The sequence below is a fragment of the Microtus pennsylvanicus genome, chromosome 8, assembly GCF_037038515.1.
Source record: "Microtus pennsylvanicus isolate mMicPen1 chromosome 8, mMicPen1.hap1, whole genome shotgun sequence".
In the NCBI taxonomy this organism is placed as follows: Eukaryota; Metazoa; Chordata; class Mammalia; order Rodentia; family Cricetidae; genus Microtus; species Microtus pennsylvanicus.
The window spans coordinates 49,046,507-49,063,433 of record NC_134586.1 but is presented as its reverse complement, the minus strand read 5'-3'; the positions used below and the strand labels follow the sequence as shown (position 1 = coordinate 49,063,433).

The 16,927-nt window shown below is 45.6% G+C and overlaps 1 protein-coding gene across 5 annotated transcripts in view; it reads right to left on the bottom strand.

Moving 5' to 3' along the window:
- Positions 1-16,927, bottom strand: part of Frmd4b (FERM domain containing 4B) — a 326,048-nt gene that overhangs the window by 171,248 nt on the left and 137,873 nt on the right. The window contains exon 1 of one of the 5 annotated variants that reach the window (XM_075983374.1): positions 11,432-11,861. The exons of 2 other annotated variants lie outside the window; for them this stretch is intronic. In XM_075983374.1, the coding sequence (XP_075839489.1) occupies positions 11,432-11,593 (162 nt within the window). In that variant the 5' untranslated portion in view covers positions 11,594-11,861. Of the gene's footprint in view, positions 1-11,431; positions 11,862-16,927 lie in introns of those variants that run through there. 2 more of the 5 variants (XM_075983373.1, XM_075983375.1) reach the window with 2 other exon arrangements.

Sequence of the window (16,927 nt, the reverse complement as noted above, 5' to 3'; positions counted from 1 at the left end):
ACACTGCTCCCGAAGACACCGCTGTCCCTTTACAATGCTCATAAATACTGGAATTCTTCATTTGAGGTGATAGGAGAAAGGGGACAAGGCTCTGTATATTTCAGAAGCTGTTAAGTTTATACTATACATTGAGAGCCATGAGTATAGGAAGACAATTATTCAACGTGCATCCATTTGTTTTCCATCCATCTATCCATCCATCCACTATCTATCCATTGTTCAGTGAGTCAGCCCCCATCAAATTCCCACTCATCCATCCTTCTAGCTATCCTCCATCTACTGCCTCTTATCCATCCACATAAAAGTAACATTTCTAACCAGCAGTACATTCAGTTCTTACAATAATCTCAGAAACACAGATCTTCCAGGGAAAAGAGACTATTGTTGCCCACATTTACAGCAGAGGAAAACTGAGCTTCCGAGAATTCAACATGGCTAATCACAACTGTGCACGCGTGTATCTACACCTGTGTAAACACCAGAGGACAACCTCAGCAGTTGTCCTTCCTCAGGTGTTGTTCACCTTGGGCCTGTTTGTTTTGCTTTGTTTTTTCGAGACAAGGTTTCTCTGTGTAACAGTCCTAGCTGTCCTGGAACTAGCTCTTGTAAACCAGGCTGGCCTCGAACTCACAGAGCTCTGCCTGCCTCTGCCTCCCGAGTGCTGGGATGAAAGGCAGGTACCACCACTGCCTGGTGCTCACCTTGTTTCTTTGAGTGATGGTTTCTCACTGGCCTCTATCTCACCAAGTGGCTGGGGTGGCTGACAGGGAACCCCAGGGACCACTTGTCTCTGCCTTCCAGCGCTGAGATTACAAGCACATGACATGGCACCCACAGTTTTCACAAATATGTGGGTTCTGGCATTGAACCCAGTTCTTTGAGCTTTCAAAGTTGCACTTTATTGACTGAGTCATCACCCCAGGCCCAGAATTTGGACTCGTGAACTTCGAATCTCTAGATAATCATTTTCAAGTTTTTCTTCCCAGTTCATTTAGATGCATAAGAGACTCACGGGTCTGATTAGATCAATTAGACCATAATAGATTCTTTACCTTTCAATATCTGAAGTCATGAGTTGGTGAGAGGGCTTGTCCTCAGTCGTCTAGAGCACTGTCACCTACTGACTAATACAGTCACAAAACCAGTGACATGGACATTTGTTGAGCCAAAGACAAGGCACAGCATGTAGGACATTCCAACAATGATACTTGTGTTCCACACAGACCACAGAGAAGCTCCCACTTGTGTCAGGAAGAAACAAGCACACTGACTTTACTATAGTGCTTTAGGACACTGACAAACTGGGAAGGATGTGATGTCCCTTCATGAGAGACAGGAACGTTCCTCAGCAGAGTACAGGGTAGGCGGAACTTAGAAGAGCATTCCAAGCACAGGCTGGGAGACAAAGACAGGAGAACAATACACGTGCAAACGTAAGTCAGATAAAGATATGGCACGGCATCAACAGTATAAATCATTTATAGATGAGAGCAGATAAAATAAATTGCTATTCTTCAAATTTGTCTGTCAGTGTCTGGGTAAGACTCTGTCTGTGGAGACAGACTCTCAGTGTGTAACCCACTGACCTTCAAGTCATTGTGATCCTCCTGCCTTAGCTTCCTAAGTGCTAGGATTATAGACCCAAGCTTTCTCTTCCCTGAGACTTGAACCCAGGACCCTGGAAATGCTGAGTAGATACTCTGACTGATGTGCCCCAGATGGGACTATTTCTTGGAAAAGTGAGGAGGCACAGAAGAGGTTTCACTTGCCCCTGTGTGATTTTATCACACTTTACACAAAATGCTTGAGGCAGACTTGGGAAAATATCAATAAGCTGCCTTAAAACTGAGAATTGCAAGCATTTATCATTATGTTTTTTGCATTTCTATACAATTTTTCTTTTTGGACAGGAAGTCATTATGTAGCCCAGGTTGCTTTAAAAACATTTACCCCATGATTCTCCTGCCTCAGCCTCCAGGTGTGTGCAACGACCTGACTCCTTAAAATTGTTTCTTTTTTTTTTGTTTCCTGAATGCCAATATTGTTTGTGTGATAGCCAAATATAGGCCTATCACACAGAGCTTAATGTCTAGTAGTATAAACTCAAGACAGCAAGATTTAAAACAGCACCCATTAAATGGAAAACAGTTATTTGGCAAAAACCCTACCCAAACACAAAATTCAACTGACTAAAAGCAGTCGGGACATTATGAGAGAACGAGACCGGAGGCCTGCCAATATTTCCCTGCTTCTTTCACAGCAGGCTTTATTTCTGGATGTCCACACGCACAATTGCATACACGATGGTGATGGAATTGTGTATGAACCTTCAGTAATTTTTTTCTTCAACAAAGGTTTAACTTTTGCCTTCTTCCCATGCCATAAGTCATATGATCTTTCTTATAAGATTTAGAACCACTGATCTTATTCTTTATTTGAGACATGCAAGCTCTTCCACAACAACCAGTCAGAACACCAAAATATAACGTTCAGAATAAACCTAAGCAGGGGGTAAACAAGGACTTTTTTTTATACTGCAAGACGGAACGAGAAAAACAAACATTCGTTTGAAATGGCAGGAGAGTCCGTTCTTAACCTCGTGTTTGCCGAGCTGTGTGCCGAAAAGTTCACAAATGTATTTTAAAGACTGGGAGACTAAACCTTAAATGATATGACTCTGAAAAACATATTTATGTTATGTAATGGGATAAAAAAGTAAAGGTCACTTTGCTTTTCAAGGTGAGGTTGAGTGAGGATCTTAGTTTCCTGCTGCTAGTCGGTAGTTAGTTGGTGGTAGTTAGTAGTAACTAGTACTTGATCCCATGGCTACCCACTCTCTTCAGAGAGGATAGGTGCCTGTCAAGTGGCCACTCTGAAGGTTGTGCAATTTTTAATAGCTGAATTCTATGTCTCCCTGTTCATGTGGCCTTCACCCTCCACTTGCTTCCTGCTGGCTCTGACGTAGTTCCGGTCTGGGTCCAGCACCTGCTGGGAGGCTTTGTAGAAGATGCTATGATGTATTGCCAGCATGATCCACCTCAGCTATTGGGAGCTCTGTGGACTGCCAGCTCTCAGCTACCTCTGGAAATTTCCTCTCCTTTAAAAAGGGACTAGAGGGGAAAGGCAATGCTCTTGTTTCAGCTAGGGATAACTCTTGGCTCCAGAGCTACCTGTGAGGTCGGTTGTGGCATCACTGGTCATGAATTGTAACTAAACCTCTCTGGGCTCACTTAACTCTGCCCTCTTCCTGGTTTCCTATAGAGGGAACAATCCTCACAGGCCTTGCTGATAACCTTCCTGCTTATTGACCTTAGTCTGATTGCTAAGCAACACAATCTGCACCAGCATGCATGCTGTTCCTGGCTCCAGTGTAAGGTGAGTTGGGTTTGTTATGGACCTGTTCTCACCCATGATCTGTGCAAAGTAACATAAGCCCCATTGGAGGCCACACCCCTAATTTCCAGACCCTACAATGCACTTTACTGTGAACATTCTATGAGTCTGAAAGATAGTAATGAACGGTGCTTGCCACCATGTGACAGGCTCGATAGTATGGGGAAATCCAAATCTTGACTTTTGTATGACTCTGGGCAGTTTGTTGTCATTGCCACATGTGTGCAGGGCCCACAGAGGTCAGAAGAGGACATCGGATCCCCTGGAACTGAGATTATTGACAGTTAGGAGACATCATATGGATGCTGGGCCGTGAACTCCTCTATTCTGAGTGATACACCAACATTGCCATCACCACCTTCTGATCCCCTTCCCTTCTGACCCCCACTATTCTACCCTGTTGAACCCTGCACCCTTACCGCTGCCAGCAATCGTTCTAAGTCAATAGCTCCCTCTCCTAAGAGTCTAAAGAAAATGTCAGAAGTACCAGACCATCTGAGGGCAGGTGTCGCTCTCAGTCCAAATGTCTCTGACACTTTCTGCTCAGCAGGCTTTGAAGAAATCCTTATCGCCTGAATGCCCTTCTGTCTCCCTGCACCTACAGGACTCTACTTGTCCTTCACAAACCAGCACAGGGGTCAGCTCCTCCCGGAGGTCTCCCACAGTCTGCCTTTCCTATTACCCTTGTCTGGTGTGCGTTCTCTGAGTGTCACCTGAAAGTCAGTCGCTTTCCTAGAGTGTCAGTTTCTTAGCGTTCTCCCCCTCCTTAACCTCTTGTTTACGGAGGGCCGGGGAGATGCCTGCTGCTAACCTTTGGGGCTGAAACTGGTAACAGAGTGAGCCAATGTTCATTATTTTAGGTGCGAATGAAGAAGCATATTGATCAATCACTGGTCATATCAGTCATCACATTATATATGTGTGTGTATATATATGTATAATATATATTTATATATTATATATTATATATATTATAATATAATATAATATAATATAATATAATATATATATTTATATTTATATTATATATTTATAATAATATAAATATAAATGATATATATTTATATTATATATAATATATATTATACATAATATATAATACATTATATATTATGTATTATATATAATACATTATATATTATGTATAGTATATTATACATAATATATAATATATATTATACATATATGTATAATATATATTTATATTATATATTATATATTTATATTATTTATATTATATTATATATAATATATATTATATATAATATATTATATATATTTATATTTATATTATATATATTTATAATAATATAAATGAAGAACCAAGCAAACGTAAACTGATCACTTACTTGAGCCTTTTAAAATTAGAATCTTAAATGTTTGCACTGAGTTTGCATTTGGCGGTGGGGTGCCTGGGGAGGAGGAAGATGGCCAGAGCAGGACATTAGGTGTCTTCTTCAATTTCTTTTCCTTACTTCCTGGAGGCAGGGTCTCTCACTGAACTGAAGCTTACCGCGTTGGCTGGGCTGGCTGACCAGTGAGCTGTGACTTCTGATGCTGGGGTTACAAACACGTGCTGCTATGCTCAGCTCTTCGAGTGAGCGCTGTGATTTGAACCCAGGTCCTTACGCCTGCATAGCAAGTGCTCTACCCAGCCTCTTAGGTTTTTGATGAGAAAATATTTCAAATTCTGTTTTTCTGTGATAGAATTGTGGGATTTTTTCCCCTTAACATTCTTTACCCCACACTGCTTTTTAAAATGTAGTTTCTTACTCTAAAGGGGAAAATGGTAAAAAATTTTTAAGATTGATACCAGTCATTTAACTCTAAGCAGGAGGGTCACAGATAGCTATTCTACTCCAGTAGTATCAGAGCAGCCACAAATGGGTAACTGCATAGCTGTGTGACAATAAAACTTTATTCATAAACACAGGAGACAAGTTTCCAGAGTATAAAACAAAGGGTCAGAGCAAGCAAAGTGCATGTGTTTTAAAATAACAGAGACCACCAAATGCTTGATGCAGATTTGTCTCGGGGGACACATGGCTTTCTTTTTGTTTCCATCAAGCCAGGGAGACACAAAACTCAAGTGTTAGCACTCTGGATCATCATAGAGAAATGAGCTCAGAAATCTGACTACAAGAGGCCTATGGCTTCCTATATTCATGGATGAGGTTAAAAGAACATGGATTGCCGATGAAAACACTTCAGATACCCTACATCTAACCCATACACAAAGGAATTCTTACCTTCTTTCTTAATAAACATTTACCCACTGAAGATGGGAACTTAATTTCCATATAGCTTGTCTCGGGTATAAAACCAATAGCAATACTGTCAGTGACCTTTTATCCCAGACACTCTGAGCTCAGTGCTAAGGTTTTATAAAAACAAGAACCTGCCTTTATGAAGTATTTTCTTATGCCTGCAAAGTGTCAAGTGCTTTATGAATATATCTCCTGAATTTCCCCCTGATCCCACACGGCAGTTATAGTGCTTCCTTGTTACCCAAGAGGAAATGAGGTTCAGAGAGGGGAAGTAATTTGTACAAGGTCAGGCGTGGTCAAGTGAAGCCTGCAGACTCTTCAAGTCCTGAGCGCTGTGCCTTCTCTTCTGTGCTAGCTGCCTGTCCCAGAGGAGCTGATCCAGCCACTTCTAGTCATAAATACCCCAGATTCAGTTCAAGTTGCGTCCTGTTGGAGGCAATGACTCCATTCACGGTTTATAGGAAATTCTACCTTGGGGACTCTGGCGAGGAGAAAATCTAACCCCAAGTAACGAACGGAGAGCTTTGTTAGAGCATGCCACACTTCACAAAAAGCAACAAGAGTTGATCTTTTGTCAACAATATTCCCCCATCATGTTCTAACTCACACGAGTGAGATAATTAATTAGCACAATACATCCCATCGAGGAGGGGTATGAGCAGGACAGGCAAGCAGCTGAAGAATGAGCTTTGAGGATTTTGCCCAAATGATCAAGATTTGTACCTGACGGAATCAACTTAAGTCTTCGCTTATACAGTGGGCCTTTGTCAAACAGTCTCAGGGGACCGCTCTTTCTGCTGTGTACTTAGCCCCATTACTACAAAAATGCCTTATAGTAAATACCGTCATTATTCATAGTTGGTTGGCAAATTAAATCACTTGCTGTTCCAGCATCTAGAAGTGGAGGAAGTGTTCAATTCCAAAGAAATTATGCCTTCCCAGCTTTGCCAGCCTGGCAAAGAACATCCCTGCCAAAGGCTTTATGAATAGGTGAAGGATCATCTTTCAAGTGTAGTATATGAATAAACAAAACACCCTAGAGGCCTGCCAGATATTTCAGGTAATGGATATCTCCTGCCCCACCCTGCTCGCCCGCTCTCTGGAGTGATCCAGCAATGGCTTTCTTCACAAACAAGACTATTGAGACTAGGAACAAGAAAATTGACACCTTAGAAAAATCAACAAGATGTTAAAAAAAAATAGGTTGAGTAACACACAGCACTCTGGTGTGCATCTGGTTCATACGGCGGCACACTGGCAGAATGGCAGCTTAGTCTTCTGCACATTTTAGAACTCAGAATCCTAGGTATTCTCATCCCGAGCCCCCGCACTCAATTCAAACAACTGCAGCAAAAAATACTTTAAAAGGTATTTGTGTCTTCATCTTTGAACGTACCTCGAAGAATAAGCCTTTTTATTGAGAGAGCGCTCAGTGTGAGATTCTCATTATGTGAGATACGTCGATGGTTGCATTTAAATTGTGCATGTGATGTGTGTGTTCACGTGCATGCCTGAAGGCCAGAGGAGGACTTCGGGTGTGCTGCCCTAACACTTTCTGCCATCCTTCCCAGGGTTTCTCATTGAGCCTGGAAGTAAGGCTGGGGCCAGCAAGTCCCAGCAATCCTCCTGCTTCAGTTACCGAAAGCACACATGGCCATGCCCAGTCTCTTACATACGTTCTGAGTATTTGAACTCAGCTTCTCGTACTTGTACCACATTTTTTCTCATCCCAGTCCCTGGCTGACTTTTAATCAAATATTGCACCCTTCCTCAGTGTCCCTTCCTTTGATTGGTAAAGCCTTGGGGAGGATCCTGATCTAAACCATGGATTAAGCCATGGATAGATTCACATCTGAATGGAGCCTGAGACAGGTGGAGGCCTTGATGAGAGGAAATGGGTGACCGGGAGCGTGTCTTTGAAGGACACATCTTTTCCACAGCTCCATCTTCTCTATTTCTGTATTCTGACTAACATGAGGCAGTCATCTTTCCCTAGCCATGGTCTTCCACTATGATGGTTTTGCCTTGCAACAGCCCTAAAAGAGTGGAATCAATCAGTCATTCCAGACTGAAACCTTGAGCCAAAATAAATCCTCCCCACTAAGTGTTTCTCTCAGGTATTTGTTAGAGCATCGGACACTGACTAACCCAGGCAAACATGTGGTCAGTGGGCCCTAGCTCATTCCCAGTTTCAGACGCTGCCTTATACTCCAATCAGGCAATCTGGTATTTTTTTTTAACCTTTTTGTTTGTTATTGCCACCTTAGAGAGTCTTTTATCATAATGTATGTTTTTGTTTGGAAACCATTTGTTTATTTGGGTTTGCATGTGGTTGGGTGGGTGCCATGTGTCCGAGTGGAGGTCGGAGGACAATTGTAGGAGTCTGCTTTCATTCCACCCTGTGGGTTCTGGGCACTGAAATCAGGTCACGAGACTTGGAGGCAAGCGCCATTACCTGCCGAGCCAGCTCACCGGCTCCCCTTTTCACTTTGAATGCCACACATTGAATCTTTGCTTATTTATTATTATCATCATTGTTATTATTGACACCCTGAGAATTGAACCCAGTGCTTCACGTATGCTAGGCAAGGGCTCTACCAGTGAGCTACACACCAGAGTGAGGAGGAAGCTTTTTCCTTTTGCATCGCCTCCAGAAACCATTTTTGTTCCTTTTGGGCCGTAGCATGCCACTGAGGATGTGTGGAGAGTCATCCTGTTCCCTGGGCCAATTAGTGGCGGTGCATAACATCTGGGTGGGCAGACCCTACATAGCAGCCCAGAGGATACATAGGGATTTTTTTGATAGATGGATATGAGCAATCCACTCCTTCTCTGGCTATGTTGATACGTAAGCCTGACGGATGGCCACATTTATCAGACGCCAGGAGGAAAGGGGTCTGAGGAGGATGAGCCGATAACCACACACAGCAGGCTAGGGAAACGAGCACAGTGCCCTCGTCAAACTGCATGCACATTTGCTCTCTGAGTAGAGCGTCAGCTGCGTCGCTCTTACCTCTTTTGACTCCCTAGCTCTTACCGCCATCAAAAAAAAAATCCTAGATAGAACAGATAATATTTACTGGATGCTTTCCAAGCTCTAGGCAGTGTGCTAAATATTCTACACGTCAATTAACTCTTATTAGCCTCTTTAATTAGCATTGTTCTACCCCCACTTTACAGATGATGAAAGTGAGGCACAGGAAAGTTCATTTCCCCGTGGCCCCACACTGGGAGAGCTTGGACTCGTCCCTGTCCCTTGTCTGTCTAGGGGGCTGAGGGTAGAAACCGTTTTCTTTACTACTTCTCAGTCTCTACAATCTGCACCACTATTTTATTGCTCAGCGTTTGAAAAGCGTTTTTATTTGTTTGGTTTTTTTGGAAAAATGATCTTTCTAATCCCGCCTGGAGCTCAGAGGTAGAGTATTCACCTAGAAAGACTAAGGTCCTGGTTTCACACCCAGAACGAAAAAAACAAACAAACATCTTTAAAAATGACCAAGCATTAGGTCTGCGACTCAGTCTGGGATATTGGATAGCAAGCCCCGGGTGAATGAGAGACCCTGTCTCAAAACTAAGGAGAATGATATTGCTGAGGAGGGATACTTCTGGCCACACAACATACACATGGACCACATGCCTGCCTACATGTGTGCACCCACATACTCATGAGCCCCCCACACAAAACACTTTCAGAATCGAAAAGAATAACAACTGATCCATCTTGCAAGAGAAGCCAAAGACTCTCGGGTGTTCGGAAGCTTTCTTTCTAAATTGCTCAGTAACAGCATTAGCGTTAAGCCACAAATCCTCTGAATCCATGGCCAGTGGGGCACGGAGCCTGTCTGGTTGGCTACGATATTTGTGCTTGCCTTTTGAATGTTCCTCAGATATTAAAAAGGAGAGGCAGCACGACACAGGGGTGGGCACTTACTCTATAAACAAAACCGAACAGGAACTTCCCAACTAAGAAAAGGTCTGCCTGGTTCCCAAAAGCCAGGGGTGTAGTCTCCTGTGGCCAGATGGGCTCTTTCTACAGTTCTCTAATGCTCTCAAGCCCCAGCGGCCTTCCAGGGCTCTCAATGTGCCCTGCTGGCTCCATTTCAAAATGCATTAATATCACAGACATGTTAGGCAAGCCAGGAGCCATGGAATCACAGGTTAAAATGTTCTTTATATTTTTTTTTTGCTTTATTTTTTTTTTTTAAATTTATTTATTTATTTATTAAGGATTTCTGCCTCCTCCCCGCAACCGCCTCCCATATCCCTCCCCCTCCCCCGATCAAGTCACCCTCCCTAATCTGCTCGAAGAGCAATCAGGGTTCCCTGACCTGTGGGAAGCCCAAGGACCGCCCACCTCTGTCCAGGTCTCCTGAGGTGAGCATCCAAACTGCCTAGGCTCCCCCAAAGCCAGTACGTGCAGTAGGATCAAAAACCCTCTGCGATTATTCTTGAGTTCTCAGTATTCCTCATTGTCCTCTATGTTCAGCCAGTCCGGATGAAAGGAGACAGAGACAGAGGAGCACGGGACAGAAATCTCAAGGTCCAAATCAGGAGCAGAAGGAGACGGAGCACGAGCAAGGAACTCAGGACCGCGAGGGGTGCACCCACACACTGAGACAATGGGGATGTTCTATCGGGAACTCACCAAGGCCAGCTGGCCTGGGTCTGTTCTTTATATTTTAACAAGGATGGAAAGCGAACATTCATTCCTCAGAACTTTCAGAGTCTGTCCTTAGCTGGCCTTTATTCTATCCGGTTGATGGAAGACTATGACTTTTCAAAATCAAAGCTTGGTCACATGAGGGGGAAACTATGACAGAAACATTTCAGCCCTATTAGGGATAGGGTCGAGTTACATGTCAGGGGTTTCAAAGACTGTAATAAAGTTACCCCATACTCGGGAAATAAGTCCAGGTAAAACCTTCATAGTTTAACTCTGTAGTTTTTATACTCTATCTTAAAGATATTAATAACCAAAACAGAGAACTTTTAAATCCATATACTACTGTTCATAAAAATTCAGGTAAGTTGCGGTCCCAGAGAGGATGAATGGTCTCCTCATTGGGCAAAGTTGCTACAGAATTTGCCTGCAAGAAGGAGCCAGCAAAGGAATAAAGAGGCTGTGTTGTGTGACAGATTAAATCCAAACATAAGCATTCTAGTGCTTGGCCAAGCCACCCTTCCCTTCCCTAGCCAGTCAGCCTCTCACAGAGTGCACAGATTTGCTGTCCTTCCTCCCCAAAGCCAGCCGACAGAGCACAGAATCAGCTTTTCCTGGCTGCTCTCTGCAAGCCGAGGCTGCCTGCTGGAAAAGCGCAGTAAAATCAGAAGGAAGAAGGCAAATTCACTAAGACATGCTGACAGCAAGCAATGATGGGAAATCATAGCTTTCGAAATGGCCACCCCCAATGAAATGGAATAGAAATAATCCTCTCAACCTCAAAGTCGCTTTCCATAAACGCTCTGCCACAAAGCCACAGTCCCCTTTACTAGTGCCAGCAGGTAGGGACCTCCACCACTTTATGACACATGGCTGCCGGTGTGTGTGGGGGAGTAACTCCCAAGTGCCCCCATGTCCAACTGAGGAAAAAAAAAATGTCAGGCCACCGTTAACAGAGCTGCTGAGGATCTGACCCAAGCACCAAGCTACCCGTTAGAAGTTGAAAACAAAGGTATCGGAAGCCTGAGGTTATGAAATCATACAGGTGGACCGGCTCCCGGCGGAGCGCCTGCATCCCGCAATGGCCCCAGGCGCGGGCTCACGGGCTCACCTGGTACACGTCCCGCAGCCCGCACCATGTCCGCAGCACCTGGTGGCAAGCCCGCAGCCTCTCGGTGTACCATCTCCGCAGCGTGGACACCGTCAAGTTCCACACGAAGCGGCTGCCGCTGAACAGCAGGTCCTCTACTCCGCACATGAACACCGAAGCCATTGCCGCTGCTTTCCCTCCAAGCCTCGGGTCCCCGATACTGGGCTTGCCACGCTGTTGCAGCTGGCAACCTTTAGGGCTCAGATCTGCCACCAAACTCGCTTTTCACTGTATGTCTCGGCCAGGTTAGGGCGGCATGCCCCGGGATTGGGCGCCAGCCAGCCAACGGCTGCGGCTGGCACGGAGGCTGTGTCACCCCGCCCGCCCGCAGCGCCAGCTTCCTAAGCTCCGCCAGGCCAGCCCCAGGCGCTCCCTGGGCGCGGGAAGCCCTGGCCGGTGAGGACTCCCCGCGGCGCTGCTCCAGGGCACCAGGCCACTGGTGGAGCCCAATAACTCTTTGCAGGCCTAGTGGGGAGCTGCATTTCAGTGCGCTTGCATACACCACACACACACACACACACACACACACACACACACACACACACACACACACACGCAGAGCCCCGGGACCCCTTTATTCTATTCTATAAGCTCTCTGCCTCGCATCTTGCTCTGTCCGCACCTCACTGATAAACACCTTTGGGAAAGTCACAGAGGCAGAAGGAAGGGGAAGAAAAAAAAATCAGTAACATCTCCCTTTAGATCTCACCCCTGGGGGAATTGTGCATGTTTTCTTGGCTCTACCGAAGCCAGATGTGAAAAGCCTCAACGCAACAGGGTGCACGCGCCTCCAGACTGTCTTTGCTCCTAATTTGAGGGTCTTTCAAGTAAATGCCAGCCTGCTGTGGCCACAAGCAAAGCAAGTCCCCTGGTACCCCCGTGAGTCCAGTTCCAGGGCAGCTGTGGGCTCAGAAGGAAAACAAGGCATCTTTGGTCCTCTGCAAACAGCACCCAGTAGGGACTTGCTGGGAACCAGAAGCTTCGAAAGAGGATCCCTGGTCAGTTCGTATAATATTCCTAGCTGCAGCTGGCACCACGAACCAGAATGGGGAGCTTGCCATTCAGAAACAAATACGAAATAAATAAATAGATAGAAAACTAAAACCTGTTCCTCAGCTCAAGAAGCCATGGGACTATTCGTGCTTTTTAAAGGTCTCCCATCGGGACTAATATCATTTAAGGCATTTGAAAAGGGAATCCAAGGAGTCCCACATACCCCCAGTCTGGATTTTCCTTTGGAATGTTTGTACACTGCAGTCTCCCAGAATCCTATCCCATTTCTCAGAGCGAGATCACTGCACCTTGGGAGCAACCCAATTAAACCTATTGGATCACATATACACACACAAAGAAAGAGAGTATAAGTGGGGATACCTGGGGAGAGAGAGGAGACCAATAGAAAGGGGAGGGAATCAGGAGAGGCAATGGGGATGATTATGATCAAATTCCATCATTCACGTGCATGGAAGTATCATGTGAAGCCCATTATTATATAGAATTAATATGTGCTAATAACAATAACAAATAAAAAACCCCCGCTGTACCAGATTCCAGGATGGAGATGTTCTCAGGTATTTTCCTCTGAATTCACAACGGTGAGCATTTCATTGGTGGATTCACACCTGTGCTATTATCTTTGCTATTGAGTGGCAGGGAGGTAAGATGCCAAAGCTTTTCTTCCAAACAAGCTCCGGAGGCCTCAGGACAGATTATCCGTGAGTCAGTCAGCTTCATTTCAGGTTTCAAATGTGCCCTTAGCATCTTAATTCAGGTGAAACACAAGCATTCAAAACAACACCAAAATCTGGCCTCAAAAAAACCCTGCTGGCTTCAAAGTGTTTGGAAAACTTTTTTTTTTTAATTGCTTGGTGGTCTGTAGGATGCATAGACACAGCTGCTCTGAGAGCTGCTGATCTTTCTCGGCAATAAACCTGTCTGCCCGTTCGTATCAACATTCTTGCTGGAGTGCACCAGGACAGCAGTCATGGTGTTTACGTACCATCTGATACAGGAGGTTTTACTGAATTGGGATAAAATGAACCATGCGTACTGTGGAAAACAAATGCCACCTCGCTCATGGGAAACTACTGAACTTCAGAAACCAGCCTGTAAAGTAAACCTTGGGTACGCACATCTTCTTTTAATGATGAGGCTGACTCAGTTCTCGGAAATGCCAGGAGGCCTAGGGAATACCACAATAACACCTCCAGCAGGTCAATTACCTGTGTCTCGTGACACTGTCCTCCGAGAAAAGATGCTCTCGAGACACACTGGCAGGTACCGATCCGGTTTCATGTCAGCAGTCAACTGCAGCCTGAGACATTGTCACTCAAAATTCAAAGTCAGTGCTCAAGAGAGCACTCCTTCTTCCTTTACTTTCTCACGGGGACATGCCTGTGTGCGCCCATGCTTGCTCACATGGACAGGCTTGCATGCACCCATGCTTGCTCACGTGGACAGGCTTGCGTGTACCCATGCTTGCTCACGTGGACAGGCTTGCGTGCACCCATGCTTGCTCACGTGGACATGTTTGTGTGCGCCCATGCTTGCTCACGTGGACAGGCTTGTGTGCGTCCATGCCTGCTCATGGGGACAGGCTTGCGTGCACCCATGCTTGCTCATGTGGACAGGCTTGCATACACCCATGCTTGCTCACGTGGACATGTTTGTGTGCGCCCATGCTTTCTCACGTGGACATGTTTGTGTGCGCCCATGCTTGCTCACGTGGACAGGCTTGTGTGCGTCCATGCCTGCTCACGTGGACAGGCTTGCGTGCGTCCATGTGTGCTCACGTGGACAGGCTTGCGTGCACCCATGCTTGCTCATGTGGACATACATGTTTGTGTGCGCCCATGCTTGCTCACGTAGACATGCTTGTGGTGCCCATGCCTGCTCACATGGAGGCTAAAGTCAATGTTCGTGTCTTCTTCAGTCACTTGGCCACATTATTAGTATTCTTTCCAAAGAGAGCCCATGGAGTCAGGCTGCCCTCAAACTTGCTATGTTGCCATGATGGTCGTGAACTTCTGATCCCCTGTCTCTACCTCCCAAGTGCCGAGATTACAAGAAGGTTCTAGCACTTCACCCAGTTTATGTAGTACTGGAGATTAAATTCAGAACCTGTACATGCTTGACAGGTAGGCATCCTTCCGGCTGAGTTATATCCTCAGCCCCTCTACCTTATTCTTCCAGACAGGGTCTCTCATTGAGCCTGGCGCTCACTGCTTGGCTAGACTGGCTGGCTAATGTGGCCCCAGGATCTGCCTGTCTCCGCCTCCCAGTTCTGGGGTTACAGGCACTCATGCTATCTGACAGTTGTTGCTTGGGTGCTGAGGCTCTGAACGCACGCTTGCATAATAAGCACTTGGCCCACCGAGGTACCACCCTCATGCCTACTGCCGACCAAGGCCTGAGCACCTTTTCAGGAAGGGAGACAAGGAGAAAGAGTTCGCCAGACCAGCCAGTCAGCAGCACTTGGGGGCTTGTTGGGGTTGTGAGTTTTCAGGCTACTCGTGGACCAGAAGCCATGGGTATGGAAGTTAGTGACTTCCACTTCACATCAAAAATGCCCCCCCTGTGGAGGAGAGGGATGGTGAATGGGATCTAAACCCACTTTCAAACCCTGAGTGCCTTGAATACACCCTTTAAACAAGCAAAGTCTGAATGTCCTCAGGTATGACAGGGAGATATTATCAGAACCCACTATGCAGGGTCTGGGGAAGCTCAAGTCAAAAGACTCTTCAGGAAGTGTTTAGAATGGTGGCCAACAAAAGGCAAGCACCCGGTACAACTAGCCACGCTCAGTACCAAAAGCAGGAATTGTCTGAACTTTTCAGATTTAAATAAAACAAAAAGTAAAATAAACATTAAAGTTTTTATTTGATGTGTCTGAGTACTTTGCCTGCGTGTATGTTTGTGTACCATGTGCATGCAGTGCCTGTGGAGGCCAGGAGAGGGCGTCAGATCCTCTGAAACTAGAGTTGCAGACAGTGGTGAGCTGCCACGTGGGTGCTGGGACTGGATTCCAGGTCCTCTTGAAGAGTACCCAGTACTCTTAACTGCCAAGCCATCTCTCCAGTGCCCAAATATGCATTTTTTTTAAATTGGTCTATGCTTGTGATCTCAGTGCTTGTAATCTCAAAGACAGGGATGGGTAGAACCTTGGGATTTGCTGGCCTAATCCAATCCTGAAACTCTAGTCAGTGACAGACCCTATCTCAAAACAAATCAAAGCAAAAATAACAAGCAAACAAATGAGCTAACAACAAAAACCAAGAAAGAGTTCTAGACTCCACATGCACATATATGTGTAGGCATGCCTGCACCCCACACACGGAGCCACACCAATATGCAAACATACATTCACAAATATGCTCTTTTGAAAACAATTTTTAAGTGACTCTGTAGATCGTTTTTCTTTGCTGAGGGTAAGAATCAGAGGTGACTTGTTTTTAGGAGCAGTTCTGAGGCTCTGCTTCCAGTTCCCTAAAATGCTTTTAGAAGCTCAGTCTTCCCCACCAGAGCCTGCCTTTTCTGTAGACTTGGGAAGACAGCGTACACTCAAAATTGGCTGTAAGACAGAAGCCACCGTTCCCACCAAACACAGGTATAGATGCTTCCTCTTCCATTCCAGGAACTGACCCGAGTGCAGTTGAACAGACGCGGGTAGCAGCAGAGAAAATGAGCAGCCTGGATGATCAGCGGCAGGGAAGGACCAGATCCCAGATACACACCTTGAAGCTGCTCTGTAATTTTCCATGGGAAGAGAGCTACATTACACTAGTTTGAAAACCGTCTTGTTTCCCCTTTTTAACTCAAGAAGCAGACTTCCCCTCTCCCCAGCATCAGAGCTCCCTGCAATACACTGTAATTTCCTGGAGCTCTCTCCGGAGGGTTAGGGATGGGATGCTTTGGCTGACAGCATTACTCACACACCTGGGAGTGATGCTGTGGAGTCAGAGAATACTTGTCCTCTTCCCTGAGGCTTCTTTAAACCTCAGCAGGAAGGAGAGCAGCAGAGAGTACTAGAAAGATGGTACGAACCGACACCCCTAGAAACGGAGAGGCAGCCAGCTCTAACATGGCTTCCAGCTGTCCCCATAGTTAAGAGTCCATCTGAGTGGGGTATGATGATGTAATCCTAGCCCTGGAGAGGCTGAGGCAGACAGAGCTCAAATATAGGAGCAGCCTGGGCTCCATAATAAGTTCCAGTCCCACCTAGGATACACATCTCTAAAGAGCAAGATGAGAAAAGAAGCAGGAGCCCTCCTAGCATCTGTAGACAGGGTTCAGCTGTGCTCCTCCTTCCTGAAGTCAAGCTCTGAAAAACTACGGCTATCTGGCCCAAGGCTTAAGGCGGACGCATGCAAGGTCCAGCTCAATGGTTTCTGAGTAAGAATAATTTTGCACCCCACTTTGAAATCTGCATATTTTGTGGCTAGTTATAGAGATCTGGGA